This window comes from Hoplias malabaricus, chromosome 10 (genome assembly GCF_029633855.1).
Source record: "Hoplias malabaricus isolate fHopMal1 chromosome 10, fHopMal1.hap1, whole genome shotgun sequence".
Lineage (NCBI taxonomy): Eukaryota > Metazoa > Chordata > Actinopteri > Characiformes > Erythrinidae > Hoplias > Hoplias malabaricus.
The window spans coordinates 43,303,810-43,324,354 of NC_089809.1; the positions used below are offsets into that span (position 1 = coordinate 43,303,810).

The window sequence follows — 20,545 nt, forward strand, 5'->3', positions numbered from 1 at the left end:
TTATCAGGTAGATTAACTCTTTCAGCCCCAGTCTGTTTCAGGTCACGTTATTTTCTCACTCACTGTAACAGATGTGTTCGTATGCAGTAGTGTGTGTACTCCTCTACCCCTGTGAGGGACTGGTGCTCTGTCCTGGGGGTACCACTTTAAAATAAGACTACACTTCTAAAGCTTTATGAATGGTTTAGAAATAAACGGTTAAACAGCTTAAAAATCATTGATAATCGTTTGTAACAAAGAGTTAAAAACAGTGACCTCTTTTTCGTCTAGTACTGGACGTGTCAGAACTTACTGTAAATGTCTCAGACTTTAGAATGTGAGTTTAGTCGTTTCACGTGTTAAAGTTCACCACAGTATCATCAGCGTCTACAAAGAGGTAAACAGCGTAAACATGGTGATTCAAGGGTTAAACTTATTAACAAATATGCGCTGGAGCTGACAGGGTTAAAGTCGACTGATGGAGGAGACACAGTGAGGGCAGTATTTGGCAAGATCTGAGGTTTAACTGTAGATAGATGTGGGCTCACTATTTGGCAAACAGCAACGGTGCGCTTTCTATCTGTTATAACTGATTATTAATGACTATGGATGTATTAACAGCCTAATTAATAAACAGATTGTAAACCATTTATAAATCTATTTAAGTGCAGGCTAATTCTAAAGTGGTACAGTCCTGGGTGTGTTTCTACATGGTGTCCATTGATTCTGGGTCTCACGTATTCCGGATTTTACACATAAAGTCAAAAGCATGAGGGATGGGTTAGTGTTAGCGTTTGTTGTGGTTCTGTGATTGTCACTAACACAGAAGACAAACTGTTAAAGCAAGATTCATTTCCAGGTGCTATATGTAATAAAATGAACCTCAAATATTCAGATTGTTAATCCTGTTATACCAAATACAAGCTAGCTAGCGCGCTCACTGCTAATAGCTCAGGCTCAACTACAGAGAAACTAGCTTTAGCTTCTTTCAACAAACCCATCTAACTCTACCCTCTCTGAGTGGATGAGACTGAATGAGGCAAGTGGCCACCAACCTTTGTTTCCTTAGGAGTTGGATCCAGAGGTGGACCGTAGTGAAGTGAATGTGATGGTTACTGTACTTTAGTAGTTTATTGTGTATCTGTAGTTTACTGGAGTAGTTTACTTTGGGGACAGTTTAACTTCACCACATTTTAAAGTCAAATATCTTACTTTTTACTCCACTACATTCTGAGAAATCTGTCGTTACTTTTGTCTGAAGCGGTGCTTAAAGAAATATAAACGTCCAAACTAAAGAAGAGCGTAACGCACCAATCAGGTTCCAGCGCTGTGTTAAAGAGGCGGGGCCCAGACAGAGCTCCTCTCCGGGTCAGCGCCAGCGGGAGAGCGTGCGACACGAGGACGGAGGAGAATCTGAACCCGCCCTGGCCCTGACACCCCGTTAATTACAATTATTATTATTAAAGTTAAACTCGTGACTAAGTTACAGATAAATCTTAAACCAAACCTGTTCACGAAGCTGTAATTTCACAGCAGCTGGGTTCTACCTGATGGACACAGTGTGCCTCGGCGTTTAATGCTTTATGAGACTTTTAATAGAGATCAGTGTCAGAGTCATTAATGACACTGTAGTGAAATGTTGCTGAAACTGAGGGAGACTCTGAAGTGTTTTTATCTGAAAAGAGGCCATTCACCAGAGTCTTGTTTCAGAAACGATACCAGGGCGTTAGAGCCGTAATAACCATCATACTTTTACTTTTGATCCTTCAGTACACGTTAAGACAAATACGTGTGTACATTTATTAAAGTGTGAAGAAATAAGAGCAGAGAGGTGTGTAGGAGCCAGACCATGTTGAGCCTTAAAGGTTAAAAGAAGAATTTAGTTTTTTTAGTTTACACTCTACAGGGAGCCAGTGTAATTGTTGAAGAACAGGAGTGAAATGAGCTGTACGCTGGAATTCTGGACTTCAGTTTAACTCGTAGCCCATAAAGAAGTGAGTTGCAGTAGTCAATATGAGAAAAGATGAATACATTAATCAGAAGTATCTAATCGACATAAAGTCAACAGAAGAAACAGAAACGTCTGAACAAAGTCTGCATTTTCAGGTTTAACTTGGATTCGTTTATAGGTGCTGGAACTCTTACACATGTGTAGTTAGTGATAGATGAATATATATGAGTTATATATTGTATCATTTACAACCGTAAATATGCGCACACATTTAAAGGGGATGTCTGATTCTGGGGAAATGCAGTTCTCTCTGGGAGGTTTACGTTCAGGATCTCCTTGTCTTTTAAGGTGGAATGTTGTGTTTGAGAAGAATAACGACTGTTGTTTGTACACCTCTGAAGTGTAATTCATCTATAAGTGTTTATTCACTGTTTGAATTCCCACAGAAACTCATGTGTAACTCAAGGTGTGTAGTTTGTAGCACTGTCGCTAACGCAGTTCTCCGTCTCCAGAGTTTAGAGACATTTCCACCTTAAGTGATCTGTAACAGTTAAAATAAGTCAGTGTTACCCCCCTATGGAGCAGGAATAGAGCAACATCCTCATCTCGGTTGGTGCTTTTCAGCGTTTGGAGTCTCTCCGTTGTCTAAAAACCTCCAGATGGCGTTTCTCTGCCGTGAGCAGAGAGAGAGAAAGACTAGCACCGGACCCAGACACTTTGTTTTTTTTACCCATTTACAGACACTGGGGCTTTGTAAACACATTAGAGCGGTTTCCAGAGCAGCACATGGAGAGGAAACATCTTCTGTATTTTATATGAAAAAATGTATTTTGATTACAAATAAGCTTCGATGTTGTAAAAACATTAGTACGCTGAAGAACCACTTGCTGTTCTGGGATGCCGTGCTGTGTCTCGGTGCAGCCTCACTAGTGTTCTGTCAGTCTTTGAGGTGTGTCTCAGGTGTATCTCATGTTTCCTGCGACTCTCTTCATCATGAAATTGTAGTAAATATCAGCTGCAGTCACATACACAAAGTATCTCATTCAGATTTTAATCAGGTGTTATCTGCTTAAGCTGTGTTAGCAGTTTCAGTTTTTAAAGCTTTAGAACAGCTGTATTAGCTGCGTTAGCTCACACACCAAGACGTACTTCAGTTTAATCACCGCAAATACAGACTCACTCACATTTAACAAAATGCTCCAAACTACAGAGTGCTTCGCCTCAGGAAACTGTCCTTGTCCTACAACAAAACATATTCTTTGAAGTAGTGCTGAACCGGTTGGGTTTAATTTTTTTTACAAAGCAGTGCTTGTAGCGAATAATGAGACCAAACTAAAACTGTACCGAAGCCTGGAGACTTGAGAATGTCTCTTAGTGAAGCTGTGAGGGCTCACTGTTTGCTCTAGGCAGTGATTTTATTTCAAGACTTGTTTACCACCTGCTGCTGTCCTAAAAATTGTGTGGAGGTCGCTGAAGGTCATTCAGGACCTAAGGAGAATTCAGTTACATAACCCTGCGTGGAAATGCAGCAGTTAGCTAGCGTCCACCCGCGTTACTCAAACAAAAGCCGTCTGTGGCGGGGGAAGATGGCTGTTGTCGTACGTAATCAACCCAGTTCGAGCGTCCCTTGCTTCTGTCTTTGGACCCCGCCGCGGAAACGTACACCTCTGCATCTGCGTAAATGCGTGTGTGTGCAAAACAGTGAAGAGTGTAATGAACTAATCAGGTACATTAGTTATTACAGAATGTAATCTATAGTGTTTGGGAGTTGTTTGTCTCGATAGGGACCCCCGGTAATCAAAAGTAATGAAGCTATTACGCTCTGGGAGCCAGGAGAGGGCCGGCGTGGCATTAAGAGTGGACCACATAAAAGGTTTATTAAAGGAAATTAAGGCCCATCACTGCCACACCTGCTCCCCCTATTATAAATGTATGACAGGTCAGTGCCTTCAATCACAACAGCCAAGCAGAGAGAGGGGAGAGAGAGCGAAAGAGGGAGAGAGAGAGAGAGAGAGAGAGAGAGAGAGAGAGAGAGAGAGAGAGAGAGAGAGAGAGAGAGAGAGAGAGAGAGAGAGAAAGAGGAGTCATGTTTCCCATTACGCCTGGAGTAACAGCACAGCCTGTGACTCAGAGAGAGCCTGCCACAGCCCCTCTGACCACTATACACCGCCATCAGCCCGGAATAATTACATTTAATAGGTTTTATTTGGGACCGGCAAGGCGACGCTGGCATAGTGAGAGTGAGAGTGCGAGAGAGAGAGAGAGAGAGAGAGAGAGAGAGAGAGAGAGAGAGAGAGGATGTGTGTGCATGTGTGTATAGTGGTGGTAAGGGGGCGGGTGTGTAGCGGGGAAGGGCATTAACAACTCTTTTTGTCTAAAAACCCCCTTTCACTGCTACTTTTCCTAGCACCATTTTACGTCATTACATTTCGGCCACTGCTGCCTGGCCTCTCCCTGAAGTGAACCCTTCCATCTCGCGTCGCTTTTTCAGCTGCAGCTTTGCATCCACCGGCCAATTAAGCGACAGTGAATATGAAAGCGTCGCCCAACATGAGATGCCACTCGTGCAAGGCTGTCTGGTAGCAGTCACACTCCAGCACACTGTGGCTGAGGAGAAGGGCTACCACCATTAAGTTACTCCTCAGAATCAGGACTAACTTAATGGGTCTCAGTTTGTTGAAGGGAATTGGTGGGGGGTTAGAGTTAGTTACATTGTGACTTCACGTTAAAAGCCAAGTTTACATTTGACTAGCGACAAAATTATATAGATTAGAAATTTACGGAAGCCCGTTTCCATCACTTCCACAAAAATAGGAATTATGAGACACTAAGTAATTATAATGAGATAGTAAGTCAAAATTATGAGATACTAAGTCTTAATAATGAGATAGTAAGAGATAATAAAGAGATAACAAGTCTTAATAATGAGATAGTAAGAGATAATAAAGAGATAACAAGTCTTAATAATGAGATAGTAAGAGATAATAAAGAGATAACAAGTCTTAATAATGAGATAGTAAGAGATAATAATGAGATAACAAGTCTTAATAATGAGATAGTAAGAGATAATAATGAGATAACAAGTCTTAATAATGAGATAGTAAGAGATAATAAAGAGATAACAAGTCTTAATAATGAGATAGTAAGAGATAATAATGAGATAACAAGTCTTAATAATGAGATAGTAAGAGATAATAAAGAGATAACAAGTCTTAATAATGAGATAGTAAGTCATGATAATGAGATAGTACGAGATAATAATGAGATACTTAGTCATAATTATGAGATACTAGGTAATAATTATGAGATAGTAAGTCTTAATAATGAGATAGTAAGTGATAATAATGAGATGCTAAGTCATAATAATGAGATACAAAGTCATTATTAAGAAATACCATGTAATATTAATGAGATAGTAAGTCACAATGATGAGATAATATATCATAATTATGAGATACTAACACATAATTATGAGACACTAGGTAATAATAATGAGATATTAGGTCATAATTATGAGAAATACACCAGAATATATAATCATTATGAATTTTGATATTTAATGATTTTAATCTCAGCACTTCCCACTTTATTAAAACATTGAACAAGTGTGACAACTTCCTCCATGCTTTGTTCAGTTTAATACATGTTTATAATCGTACAGAGACGTGTAAATATCAGGGAAAGCTGAAATATCCGTTATCGGTCTCTCCTCCATTTGCTGAGACTGAGTTTAGCTTGAGCCTTGTGTTGTGACCCAATAGTTTTATTTGTAGTACACAGTTAGGATGCAGCCTGCCTTCTAGAGTTCAGGTTTGTTTTTGTGATTAAACTTCAGCAAATGTTTTAATATCTGCGTCTTTCAGCGAGAGGCAGCCTCCCCAGCGCCACGCACACATTTTCTACTGTAAAATACAGTGTAGACACACCAGAGGAGCCAGATGCCGTCGCATGCTGTCCGTCCGAAAGCCAGACATCTGTCCACGCTACCTCACGGTGAGGGACAATGAGGGAGATGTTTTACGATGTCAGTACCCCTCACTCATTATCTCCAGGACCTCATGGTGTAACTTCCGCTTCTCCGGCTGGTTGTTGTTGTTGGAGTTCCTGTGTTCTCTCGTCCTGGATCTCGGCCTTTCTGCTTTTGTTGTCTCTGCTGCAGCTGGGCAGATGCTTATAGGCTGTGTGTATTAATTCTATACACATCCAAGGCCCTTTGAAACGAAGGTTTCATAAGGATCCCTTATTACTGGCCTCATCCGCATGAGCACAATATACATACACAACAGTGCACTTTGTTATTCGAGTGCTCCTCCTCAAGGTTCCTCCTCGTTCACAGCAACTCCTGCCTCGCTTCAAACGGGAGCACACTTTGTCCTCTACTCTTCGCCGTTCCGCAGCGCTTGTCCAACCCAAGGTGGCTTGAGATCGTTTGTAGTGTATGCATGGGCTGTATGATGTACGTGATGTTTGATCGGGTATTTTTTCCTCATGAATGCAGTTTTAAACAAAAGGAGCAAATCATTATCTGTCCGTTAGAGTAGAGATAAACACCCTGAAGCATTTCCTTTTCATTCATGTCTAATTTCCGAGGATCAAATCTTTCATTCTGAGAATCTCTAACTCCTCTGATTTTCTCTCTCTCTGACCCTCTCTCACCTCTCTTACAGATGGACTCGGAAGCAGATGACAGCCGTGTTGAAGCACGCAACGGCAGCATCTGTAAGTGCCCCTCCCACCTCCTCACACTTCCGATTCACACCACATACCTTCTTACCCCTCTCCCCCCTGTTCCTCAGCGCTCAGGACCCCCACAGAGCAGGTGTGATGTGGTGGTGGATCATTCTCAGCGCTGCAGTGACACTGACGTGGTGGTGGTGTGTTAGTGTGTGTTGTGCTGGTGTAGAGTGGATCAGACACAGCAGTGCTGCTGGAGTTTTTAAACCCTGTGTCCACTCTCTGTCCACTCTGTGAGACACTCCTCCCTCGTTGGTCCACCTTGTAGATGTAGAGTCAGAGACAGTAGCTCATCTGTCGCTGCACAGTGTGTGTCGCTCGTCCTCTAGTCCTTCATCAGTGACACAGGACGCTGTCGGCTGGATGTTTTTGGTCGGTGGACTGTTCTCAGTCCAGACACTGAGGGGTTTAAAAACTCCAGCAGCACTGCTGTGTCTGATCCACTCTACACCAGCACAACACACACTAACACACCACCACCACGTCAGTGTCACTGCAGCGCTGAGAATGATCCACCACCACATCACACCTGCTCTGTGGGGGTCCTGAGCGCTGAGGAACAGGAGGAAATAAAGACTTCAGATACACACTAATCAGCCACAATATTAAAACCACTGCCAGGTGAATTCAGTAACACTGATGATCTAGTTGCTGTGGCCCCTGTGGGTGGGGGTGGGGTTGTGTCGATCATTTCTTGAAGGTGATGTTGGAAGCAGGAGAAATGGTCAGTGGGATCTGAGGGCCACACTGTGATGGTCAAAAGGTATTGGTCAGTCTCCTGAACTGGGGTCTATGTGTGCAGTCATCAGAACCGACCCAAAGTGCTCGGAGGAAGGATGAGCTGTGAGCAGAGACAGGGTCCGGGGGTCCAAGTCTCACTGATGGAGTTAACACCGCTCTGACAGAACCGGGTCAGAACATGCCACTGATGGAGTTAACACCGCTCTGATAGAACTGGGTCAGAACACGCACCGCTGAAAGGGTTAACTCCACTCTGATAGAATCGGGTCAGAACATGCACTGCTGAACGACTTAACTCCGCTCTGATAGAACCGGGTCAGAACATGCACCGCTGAAAGAGTTAACTCCGCTCTGATAGAACCGGGTCAGAACACGCACCGCTGATAGAGTTAACTTCGCTATGATAGAACCGGGTCAGAACACGCACCGCTGAAAGAGTTAACTCCGCTCTGATAGAACCGGGTCAGAACACGCACTGCTGATAGAGTTAACTCTGCTCTGATAGAACCGGGTCAGAACACGCACCGCTGAAAGAGTTAACTCCGCTCTGATAGAACCGGATCAGAACACGCACCGCTGATAGAATTAACTCCACTCTGATAGAACCGGGTCAGAACACGCACCGCTGATAGAGTTAACTCCGCTCTGATAGAACCGGGTCAGAACACGCACCGCTGATAGAGTTAACTCCACTCTGAAACAACCGGGTCAGAACACGCACCGCTGATAGAGTTAACTCCGCTCTGATAGAACCGGGTCAGAACACGCACCGCTGATAGAGTTAACTCCACTCTGAAACAACCGGGTCAGAACACGCACCGCTGATAGAATTAACTCCACTCTGATAGAACCGGGTCAGAACACGCACCGCTGATAGAGTTAACTCCGCTCTGATAGAACCGGGTCAGAACACGCACCGCTGATAGAGTTAACTCCGCTCTGATAGAACCGGGTCAGAACACGCACCGCTTACAGAGTTAACTCCGCTCTGATAGAACCGGGTCAGAACATGCACTGCTGATAGAGTTAACTCCGCTCTGATAGAACCGGGTCAGAACATGCACCGCTGAAAGAGTTAACTCCACCCTGATAGAACCGGGTCAGAACACGCACCGCTGATAGAGTTAACTCCGCTATGATAGAACCGGGTCAGAACACGCACCGCTGAAAGAGTTAACTCCGCTCTGATAGAACCGGGTCAGAACACGCACCGCTGATAGAGTTAACTCCGCTCTGATAGAACCGGGTCAGAACACGCACCGCTTACAGAGTTAACTCCGCTCTGATAGAACCGGGTCAGAACATGCACTGCTGATAGAGTTAACTCCGCTCTGATAGAACCGGGTCAGAACATGCACCGCTGAAAGAGTTAACTCCACCCTGATAGAACCGGGTCAGAACACGCACCGCTGATAGAGTTAACTCCGCTATGATAGAACCGGGTCAGAACACGCACCGCTGAAAGAGTTAACTCCGCTCTGATAGAACCGGGTCAGAACACGCACCGCTGATAGAGTTAACTCCGCTCTGATAGAACCGGGTCAGAACACGCACCGCTGATAGAGTTAACTCCGCTCTGATAGAACCGGGTCAGAACATGCACCGCTGATAGAGTTAACTCCGCTCTGATAGAACCGGGTCAGAACACTCAGGTCAGAGCAGCTCTGTGAGGAGAGTGAGGGCCGTGGGAACTCTCCTTGTTCCTGTGTCTTCAGGAAGCAAGGCCTTCAGCAGAGGCACGTCACACGCTGTTGGTGTGAATATTAATCTTCTTCATTCAGAGAGTGGTTAGTGTGTGCTGAGGGGATGCATTATTCACCAGCTCTGCCTTCATTACGCAGCAGCTCGGCCACTGACAAGTGCAGCAGCGTGTGTGTGTGTGTGTGTGTGAGTGTGTGAATGGAGCCATTGACTGGATCATGACAATGACTGTCATTTGGGCTCAGTGTCAGGCCTCGGTACCGAACCCATCCTACTCCAGCAGCACAGCACTCACAGCAGCTTGACTGAGACTTCAACAAGGGAAGCACGTGAATGAGATTACCCCGGCACCCTGGCTGTCGTCTCTCTCTCTCTCTCTCTCTCTCTCTCTCTCTCTCTCTCTCCGTCCCTCCCACAAACCCCTCCCTTTCTTTTTCTCTACGCTTCATTCTCAGTCTCTCTCTTATTTGCTCACTTTTCTCCTCTCTCTCTTTCTCTCTTCCTCTCTCACATCCTCACTTCATCTACTTCTCTCTTTCTCTTTCTCTCACCGGCTCATTTTCACTCTCGTGCTCCCTGCGTCTCGTTCTCTAGCAGTGTAAGGGAATCACATTTTCTAAACTGTTATTGCTATGAGGTTTGTTCTGTTGTGAAGAGGATGAGATGCTCCTTTTCTCCAAATGGAGTGAGACATGGAGCATGTCGTCCGGCTCCGGTGCTCTCCTCAGGAATAAAGTTCTTCACTGAGTCTGTTTCCCAGCAGCTGACGCTGTGCAGAGACCCCTTCACTGCGCCCTGCTTTTTCTCTTTCACAGTTTGACCGTGCAGTGTTTGGGGGGTTGAGGTTCCTTTAACACAAACCTGGAACAGCCAGTATGTCCAAAGCCCTGTTACACGCTCCTATAACTGAGGAATAACTCTGGAGAACAGCGCCTTGAATTTCTTCATCCTGGTCCTCAGCAGCTCACTTGCTGCCAATGAAAGCGAGGAGCGGAGCAGCCGTAACAATTTGATTGGCTGTAGATTTATGGCGTAAGTCTTGCGCTGAAAACCTGAGCACGGGCACAGACAGGTTCAGGAGAATGAGTGAGGGGCCACTGTAGCCCGATCACCTACAGCAGGGGATTTCATTAAAACTCATGGATGTCCAGTTAGAGAAAACCTCCTCAAGCTAAAGTCTAGAAAATCAAAATGTCTCACTTATGATAAAGTTTTATGATCAGTGCCACGTCCTGAAAACTGAAATAGCCGAGGGGTTATAGCAACATTTTATGTATTTAACAACAGCTGAATGTCAAATGAGCGGCACTGTGGAGCAGCAGAGTGTCTCTGTCACAGCTCCAGGGTCCTGGAGGTTGTGGGTTCGAGTCCTGCTCCGGGTGACTGTCTGTGAGGAGTGTGGTGTGTTCTCCCTGTGTCTGCGTGGGTTTCCTCTGGGTGACTGTCTGTGAGGAGTGTGGTGTGTTCTCTCTGTGTCTGCGTGGGTTTCCTCCGGGTGACTGTCTGTGAGGAGTGTGGTGTGTTCTCTCTGTGTCTGCGTGGGTTTCCTCCGGGTGACTGTCTGTGAGGAGTGTGGTGTGTCCAGACCCGGGCCATTATCACCAGTTAGTGACCTCTGATCTATGGTATTCACTTTGGCTGAGAGTGGTTTTAATGTTGTGGCATGTGAGGACAGTGGTGTTATCCATAATGCTGTTGATTTCTGTGAGTAGAACGGAGACGCCCTGCTCGACCGTAGTCATGTGCAAAAGTAGGGGTTCGACTGCAGAAACGGACTGCTATTATTTCTGTATCGGACCCATATTGATTATAATTTCCTGTCCATCCTTTTCACCTGCAAATCCTCCATGTGCTGATGGGATTTAGAAAAGTAAGCATGCTCTAGAGAGACACAGGAGAAAAGGGTGATCTTTTTTTATTTCGGGAGTATGCTGAGCTTAAAAGCCGCTGTGAGAAAGTGAGATGCTCGCTCACAGTGCCCTGGAGGACAGCAGCAGTCGTGGCCTGGAGCATTGCACAGGTGCAGGTCCAGCTTGTGGAAATGCAAACATGTGTATTTACCCACCGCCTCTCTCTCTCTCTCCCTCTCTCTCTCTCTCTCTCTCTGTTTGCAGTTACGGCTGACTGCGTCGCTGACACTCACAGGTAAGCCAGAGTTCACAGCTTCCCTGCAAGCACAAATATGGTGCCGGGATCTGTGCAACATAGCCTCCAGCCACACAAACCTTCCACAGCTAAACACCATACCATTCACCAAACCCTTGTATTACCTACAAGACCCTTCCAACCTCCTCTCTACATCCGCATTGTCAAAGAGCTGGAGTTTTTAATTACAAGGCACCACCGCTCCGGTGATCAGATGGTCCATTAATCCTTCCTGGCAGTGGACACATCTAATACCACCCTGGCCCTTTGCACAAGGTGCCATATGACTGTCTTTATGGAAACAAATAGTCATGGCGGTTGTGGCGCTGCAGTAAAACTCATCAGGATTCTGTTAGATCCATGTTTGGAGGGAAGTGCACGGACCACATGTCTAAATGCATCATGGGAAACATGGTTAAGACAGACTCCATATGGACTTTGTGCCTGAGAGTCAAGCAAACATTAAACAGAGGACGAGCGCTGTGCGCTTTTTAAAATGAGGGAATTCAGCTCCTTAAATGTACAGACAAAAGTAATGTGACAGTACTCACTGATTTTGAGCTGGTGCTGTAATAGAATGCCACCCGTTGCCACAAGTCAGTTTGTGAAATTTCATCCCTCTTAGATATTCCACAATGAATCATGAGTGGTATTGTTGAAAAGCGGAAGCGTTTAGGAACCACAGCAACTCAGCTACAAAATGGCAGACCATGTAAAATTGCAGTGCGCTGTCTCTGCTAGCACAAAGACTGAATTCCACACCTGCTGAAAGAGTTGCAAAGGGGGAACCAACTCCATATTCATTCAAAATTATTTGTAATGGGATGTTATAAAATGTCCTGTAGGTGGAGCGTGTGGACACTTTTGTCCATGTAGTGTATGTTGTATACCTTTGGGAAGTATCCCAACATCAGCATACAATATCAGTACCTGATTCTACTAATGTTTTGTGGCTAAATGTCATCAAATCCTCACAGAAATGTCCCAATATGTGGTGTAAAACCTTGCCAGAGGAGCAGAAGCTGTTACTGCTGCCAAGAAGAAGAGTCTTCCTCTTAATACCATTAATTTAACTGGGGAAATGTATGATGACTTTCTGCTTTTTAGCGATGGAATTAAAACCTGTTCCAGCGCTGGTCAGCGGCGTAGCCTCGTATCTCCTCTGCAGAGACAGAAACAAACGCTGGACGCTAACATGCTTTGGCTGATGGAGCATGTCTGGGATACGAGGAGCGACTTTGTCCATTTTATTTCTACTCTGAACACCCGGGCGAACACATGGAGGAGCTTTCTGCTCGATGGAGACGAGAGCTGGAGAGGAGTAGCTTTTTCCAGATTTATTTCTGAAATCTAAGACCGTATATCCCTCAAAATCAAAATGCATTCACAGTTTTGAAACAAAAGAGTTGGATGCATGTGAACGCTGATGTGGAACGAGCCTGTGGAGCCCAGACAGAGGGAGGGAGCTAAAGCTTCACCTAGCAACTTCGACCCAGGACTCTCCTTCCTCAGGTTCTTTCATGAGCAGCTACTGGCATTAGCTCAGTGAGAAACAGTCGGCAAAGTTGAGGAGAGGAAGAGGAAAAGCAAAACCAGAGACTTCATTTTTTACACTGTGGTGTGTCATTTAGCTCCACAACATAAGTCTATTGCTCTCTGTCTTTTTCTTTTCCTCTTCCTCTCACTCTCCTCCACCCTCTCTTGCCCTTTACCCCTGTCTGTGCACCTTTGCTTCCACTCAAGGCCAAAACAGAGCAAGAAGAATCATGTGGCCACAGTCGCAGCCGCAGCTACGTCTCCCGGGTCAAAGCTGTTGCAAAGCAAAGGATCTAGAAAGATACTGTAGATGGATATATATGTGGATATAGGCTTATAGACATGTTCCTGTTCAGTCTACAGCAGTTCGACTCCGCGCACTCACTCTAACGATAGCCATGTGTTTATCTGGTGGACTGGACTTTTTATTCTTTTTATATTATTGTTCATCTACACGTTTTTGTCTATTAAAGCTCAATTAAATAATTCCCCCATCACTGAATCACCCCCTGTTCACACACAGTGCCCCCCCCCCCCCCCCCCCAGCTTCAGGAGGACAGAGGTGAACTTCACTGAGGCACGTGAACCTAACTCACCACTTCTTTACGCACTGCCACTATTGCTGAACACCCTAGTGCTCCAGAGGAGAACGCCCCACCGAGCACCAAGGAGTGAACCAGTGACCTCCTGTTTATAGGGTCAAGGCTCAGACCCCATGGAATTAAGATCTTGGGGGACAGAACTACGTGTAAAAAGTTGCGGCACATTTTCCCAACACGGTATGAAGCCGGGTTTAAGTTTCCCTAAAAGATAAGCTATTTCCACATCATTTTCACCGCTTCAGATTTTTACACATAGCTCTAATTTTTTGATTAACGAATGGCAAATGACTTCAGTCTGTAAGGGGTTAAACAGGGGAAACACTACGACAGCTTCCACGCGGCCGAAATGACCCACAGACCATCCACGTGTCTCCTTTCTCCCGTAGCCTGCACCTTTCCGCTGGGAGGAAGAGGAGCGCAGGCGAAGGTGCCAGCGGAGCACCGGTTAACAAGAGGAAATCTCTGCTGATGAAGCCACGGCACTACAGCCCCAGCCCCAGCCTGAGCGAGGAGGACCGGGAGGAGGACCTGGCAACTGCTCAGGACAAAGACGCGCCCAGGAACATTGACACTCCAGCAGGTAGACAGATGTCCCGTTGTTTTGTCTGTTTTGATGAACAATTGACGCTGAATTTTAAACTACCATCTGTTGCATTCATATTTTTTTTCTCCCTGCCTCCTCCTCCTCCTCCTCACCTCCCTTCCCGCTCTACATCCATCCAACATCCAACCCCCGCCCCACACACACACACACACACCTCACCACATTAATTTTCGCCGTGATTGAGTGCAGTAAGCGAAAGACTACACTGCTGGGGCCACTGTGTTTGTCTGTCACATCCTCAGACTGAAGTTTGGGACAGCTGATCTATCATGAGATTCCTGGCAAGCCGACACTTTCCTTCCCAAACCCTTCCCTCCCTCCCTCCCTCTGTCCACCTCCCATCCCTCCATCCCTCCGTCCCTCTGCTCCCGACCGGCGTCCGGAGCCGAGAGATCCAGCCGAGCGGGCGGGAGTCCTTTTGGAAGTCCTGATTGTAACTAGGCCGCCGCAGTTAAAGCAGTCGCCGCCTGTTTGATTATGCAGGCCGGAAAAGTGCTTTTATTCGAGCAAGTGTGCCTGCTTGCATAATTATGCAAATCGAGGAACTGAGAATAGAAGGCACCAAATTATATTGTGCGTCCTCGACAAAAGAAAGTGATCACACACTCAAGCAACAAAAACATTTTTGGCAACAGGAGCGCACAACCATGAAAAGCGAAAAAAGTTGATATTACGTTTTAGAGCGTCGGCCTTTTTCCTCGCAAACAAAACATTGCCATTTCCTAATGAAACGAATTATGAACATTTTGGCAACAATGCCCGTACTTTACGTGCGTATCCACACTCCCCTATAATCTGCACTTATTTGGTATATTTTTAACGATGTAACCAAGCAACAAACGTAATTGTCCCTTTCGAAAGCTTTTGTTAGGCCATCAAACACAGTCCAAATATACATAATTAGGCATAATGTCTACGCCTCATTATTGGACACATGTGGGTAGTTAAATGGACAACACAACAGCTCAATAAATTGAGGCAGCATCACTGGAAATGGCATTCATTTGTTTCCATGTTACACCAGACTCATCATAACATTGTGTCTGTCTGTCTCTCTGTCTGTCTGTCTGTCTGCTTAACATTATTCTATATTATCAGAATTAGTATTTTATTTCCTCCTTTATTTAATTCATTCTCCGTTCACTGCGTCGACAATGTTCCTGAGACATTTGTGAAACTAGGGGAAGTGCACAAGAGCCAAGGAAATAAACAGAAAAGTGGACGTAGGAAAGGCCTGACATGGTGCTAAGCCGAGACGAGCCGAGCCGAGCAGAGCTCCTGTGCTGAATGAACCGCCCTCATCGTGGCATATCTGATTTTTTTAGCCGCAGCACAAAAAGAAAAAAAGAGAGAGAGAGAGAGAGAGGGAAAGGAGGAGGGATGTTGGTGGGGCTGGGGAAAAGGGGTGGGGGGGAGATGGTAGTCTTCCATTTGGTGGTGGCAGTGTGTGTGTGTGTGAGCGACGTCAGCCAAGCTTCAGCTCACACACTCACATCGGTAATGGCTATTCTGGAGAACAAATCATTCACCTGTTCCAACACCAAACAGGCTCAGTTTCCAACCCCCCACCCCAGCCCCTCCCTCCTCTCGTCCCCACTCTACCCCCACCGCGCTTCACAGTTTTTTTCCCCCTGCTCGGTGCATGTGTGTGTGGTTTTGGTGAGCACTACGTCTCCATCTGGAGAGCAGAATCCTCCTGGTTGCCCACTCTGCTAATTGTAACTTAGCATAACTGGCTAACTTCTCAGCTGGGTTGGACCGGGCTGGATCATCACGCCTCTGTCATGATTCAAATGGCCTTCAAGAAACGAGAGGAGGAGAGGAACACTGCCAGCGTGCTGCGGTAGTAGACATGGGCCTGGACGGATGTGTGGACGTTACGGCCGAGGAGTAATATTTCAGAGGTGTTTTTACGATATGCATCATATGAGACGATAGGAAATAAATACGTCTCAGGTTTCTGAACCAGCTGCAGTGGACCAAAGTGAGTCAGTGACTTGGAGACGTTCAGAAATTGTGGGTTGTGGCTGTGGTAATGTAGTCCAGCAGCAGAGAAACACAGAAAAAAAAGGTGGAGAGATCTCAGAGACAAACAGAGAGAGTCAGAGAGACTCAGAGACACAGTGAGATTATGTGAGACACAGGGAAACACAGAGAGACACAGTGAAATACAGAGAGACACAGACAAACACAGATGCAGAGAGACATGTGGAGACATAGAGAGACTCAGATACACAGAGAGATTCAGAGAGACACAGATAAGCTTAGAGAGACACAGGTAGACTCAGAGAGATTCAGAGAGACACAGATTAACTCAGAGAGACACAGGTAGACTCAGTGAGATTCAGAGAGACACAGATAGACTCAGATACACAAGGAGATTCAGAGAGACATAGATAAACTCAGAGAGACACAGGCAGACTCGGAGAGATTCGAAGAGACACAGAGATTCAGAGAGACACGGATAGACTCAGTGAGATTCAGAGAGACACAGAGAGATTCAGATACACAGAGAGATTCAGAGAGACACAGATAAACTCAGAGAGACACAGATAGACTCAGAGAGATTCAGAGAGACACAGAAAGATTCAGAGAGACACAGATAAACTCTGAGAGACCCAGGTGGACTCAGAGAGACTCAGAAAGATACAGAAAAACAGAAATATTTTTTAGAAATACAGAAAGACATGGGTAGACTCAGAGATACACAGATAGACTCAGAGAGACACATGTAGACTTAGAGAGACTCAGAGAGGCACAGATAGACTCAGAGAGACACATGTAGACTCAGAGAGACTCAGATAGACTCAGAGAGACTCAGAGAGAGAATGGGAGAGTGTTTGAGACATTCCTGTTAACCTGCTTGTGGTGGTGGACAGTGCCACTCACACGGGGGTCGTTCTCACCGGAGCTCGCATTGCGCTGTTGTACACCCGCTCTGTTCTGATTCAAATAACACGCTAGACATGAAAGATCTAATTAATTATTAAACAATTATACAACAATGACAGTGATGGACTGGTCCTCCCTCGCCCAGTGATTCCAGGCCTCTCTGAACAGGACGAGAAGAAAGAAAGAAAGACTGAATGAATGAGCAAACAAACAAATGAAGGGCCATGAAACCAGAGACGAACGATGATATCAGCCAAGCCCCATCCTACTCCTGATTCTGATCTTAATTCTGATCGTGTTTCTAACTGATCCTAAACATAATTCTGATTCTGATTACGTTTCTGATCCTGATTCTGATTTGGATTTACTCAGTAATCAGTTCACTGTTAAAACCCGAAGACCCTGAGCCCACTGTTAGACATCAGCAGGCCTGGCCCAGTCAGAGGCTGGGGGCACTGTGTGATCGGGCGGTGTTCAACATGACTACCATTTGTGGAGAGAATTCAGCAAACACTGGGGATATAAAAAAGAAGGTTTTGTTATTTAACCCGTTTAAGCCGGATCCAAATCCACTGCTGTAGAAGCTCCACAAACAGACGTTGTATCTGCACTGGAAGCATGTTTTATGAAGCGTACAGTGAGCAGCGCGCCACCTGAAGCAGGTACGCACTCCCCCCTGCACTCGCTCCTTTATCTGTGAGTCACGGCGGCTTAAAAACTAAAGCATCTTGTGTTTGGTATAAACCCAGCAGTAGCCTCCGTTCACAGCTGGGTTAAAGACCTCACTCCGGCACAGAGCAGACATGAAAACCGTGTCAAAACGTCAACTCTCACAGCGTTTGTTTTTAATGTGCTATCAATATGGCTCTTATTGGTAAAGGCTCAGGATAAGCCCACCCCCCTCCCCCTCCCCCTCCCCCCGTTCCCGACACGCTCTGAGAAAATCGGAAAAGCAAATTCAACTCCTCTAAAGCTCGCTTGCCGTGGTTTTTTGGCAGGAACGCGCTGGAATTCTGAGCGCTACCAAGCTTTCTATCCCCATTTAGTACTGATTTCGGGTGGGGATTAAGTTCGGGGGCTACTGCGCGCCCTCTTAAAGACTAGTAGCAGTCTGTTAATGCCTCCAGTTGGATTTATCTTCATAGAAAGCCCCCCAACCCCCCCCTGACTTCAGTAAAAAAATAAAAAATAAAACAAACCCAATGACGCCATAATTTCTAATCAACCCAATCACATGGCTCCGGGCCGCAGTGGTTGGCTGCGCTTGGCTGAGTGGTGGAAAGACTCTAAGAGGATAGATCCATCGCCTACTCAACATTGATTCGGACTAAAAATTAAAAAAAATAAAATAAATAAATAAATGACCACAAATCCGCCCCCAGCCAAAGAGCTTTAACCCACAAGTAAGTTTCAGAGTTTTTTCCAGAGATCAGTAATGGATTTTGAATCAATCCGGCTGATAGCGTTCCATTGTTAATCACGGACCATGACTTATTCTAATCGGGGGCTGTTTGGGCTCTGAAAAGTCCTTTAAAGGAGATTTGTTCTGCTAAGTGGTCCACTCTGTCTGACCGCAATTAAACGAGTGATACCGCCTCATTATGTGTCAGCAGTGTGTGTGAAAGTGTTGAATCTTACGCCCCGTCCACAAGGTCAGGGTTTGGAAATACCCAGGACCAAGGCACATTTGGGTCTATTCTGTGCAGATCCTGGCTCGTACGACTCAGTTACGGCCCCGGACAGTGTTGTACGGCCGGACAGAGACCGGACACCATGAGCGGGGCTTGACCTGGGGTACGGCGTGTGTTGTGTGGGTCAGACTTGGTCCGAATGTCAGTTTGACCAAGATTTGATTGACACCTGGCCCACAGAAGGTTTCTTCCCCTTAATCCCAGTCTGTGTCACATTTCCTCACAGACGTCTAAGACACAGGAAAACCTCAGAGTCTTGTTCTTCTCTCACAGTCTCACAGCTGTGGTTCTGTGGAGGCTGCAGCGGAGAGATTTCAGGAAAAATGTGTGGGAAGCAGTTTCAGACAAGACTCCAGCACATTCATTTACTCATTCATACATTCACTCATTCATACATCCATTTACTCATTCATACATTCACTCATTCACACATTCATTCACTCATACATTCATTCATACATTCACTCGTTCATTCACTCATTCATACATTCATTCACTCATACATTCATTCATACATTCACTCGTTCATTCACTCATACATCCATTCATACATTCACTCGTTCATACATACATTCACTCATTCATTCACTCATACATACATTCACTCACTCACTCATACATACATTCATTCATTCATTCACTCATTCATTTACTCATACATATATTCACTCATTCACTCACTCACTCACTCATACATACATTCATTCATTCACTCATAGATTCATTCATCTTCAGTAAGTACTTCATCCTGGTCAGGGTTGTAATGATTCACTCACTCCTGGAGACAGTTTCACACAGTCACCCACTCACACACACACACACACACACACACACACACACTCCCACACACATACACACACACCCACACACACACACCCACACACACACACAAACACTCACCCAGTCACTCACAACCTGGGCACAGTTTCACATTTTTATCCAGTCACTCCCTCACACCTGTAAAACTGCATTAAAACTAAAACACAGACACTACACTGTGCTTCTTTTTTTCAGATGAGGACCAAGACTGTAGCGACGTCCTCTTTAACCACGTCCACCTCGACACCAGAGCCAAGTCCCACAGCTCCCTCTCCTGGTCAGAGCACACCAGCCAAGGCTCCCCCGAGGTAGCCACTCAGCTGTCGGACCCTCAGAGCGAGTACGACGAGAGGCAGCTGGAGCCAGACTTCGCCGAGAGGAGCCCGGGCGACCACAGAGCCTCGTGTGGTCCGTCTCCGGAGAAAGGTGCCGACATGGACGGCGATATGGAAGAAGAAGACGAGGAAGGGGGATGGAGCAGCCCTCCTCCTCTGTCGCTGACCAATGGCATCGTCTGCAGCCCCGGCCCCGGAGAGGACGGCCTGCACAAGAGGTTCCGGGGGCATCCAACCATCTCCATGTACATGAACCGGACCGGGCTGCTGATGGAGGACCTGGCGTACGGCAGGGAGCTGAGCGACGGTGAGGACGAACCCCAGGCCCCCAGGCTGGACGAGAGGCTGTCCGGCTGGGGGCTGGGCCTGGGGGCTGGCCGGCCACTGGAGCTGGACCGCGCTCGGCTGAACCTCAGCCTCCTGGAGCAGGCCATGGCCCTGCAGAACGAGCACCGGCACGTCCTCCACAGCGCCTACAGGGACATGGACCGCTTCCTGCTGGAGCATGTCAGCCACGAACGCAGGCAGCAGAGGATCCTGGAGATGGAGGCCAGGGCCTACCCCAACAGTAAAGGTCAGGCAAAAGTTTGGGCACGCCAGGTCAATGACAACAGTGCAGGGAACAATGATAACTTCCTGGAGATGTTAGTGTTAAAGAAACATTAGGTAAGATTTGGTGTTTTTGGTCCTGGGCGCCCCCTACTGTAATTCATTTTTACAGCACTGTCCTGAAACCAAGGGGGAGGGAGAGTGGTGGTGTGCTTTCCTTCCTCCAAAAGTTACATAGCATAGTTTCTGCAGTGCTGAGACCAGAG

General features: G+C 46.2%; 1 protein-coding gene across 2 annotated transcripts in view; it reads left to right on the top strand.

Annotated features, from left to right (window-relative positions):
* st18 (ST18 C2H2C-type zinc finger transcription factor) overlaps window positions 1-20,545 on the top strand; it is a 77,163-nt gene that overhangs the window by 17,880 nt on the left and 38,738 nt on the right. For both annotated transcript variants that reach the window (XM_066682907.1, XM_066682906.1), the window contains exons 3-6: window positions 6,598-6,649; window positions 11,221-11,251; window positions 13,776-13,969; window positions 19,591-20,304. In XM_066682907.1, coding sequence (XP_066539004.1) covers window positions 6,598-6,649; window positions 11,221-11,251; window positions 13,776-13,969; window positions 19,591-20,304 — 991 coding nt within the window. The remainder of the gene's footprint in view (window positions 1-6,597; window positions 6,650-11,220; window positions 11,252-13,775; window positions 13,970-19,590; window positions 20,305-20,545) is intronic.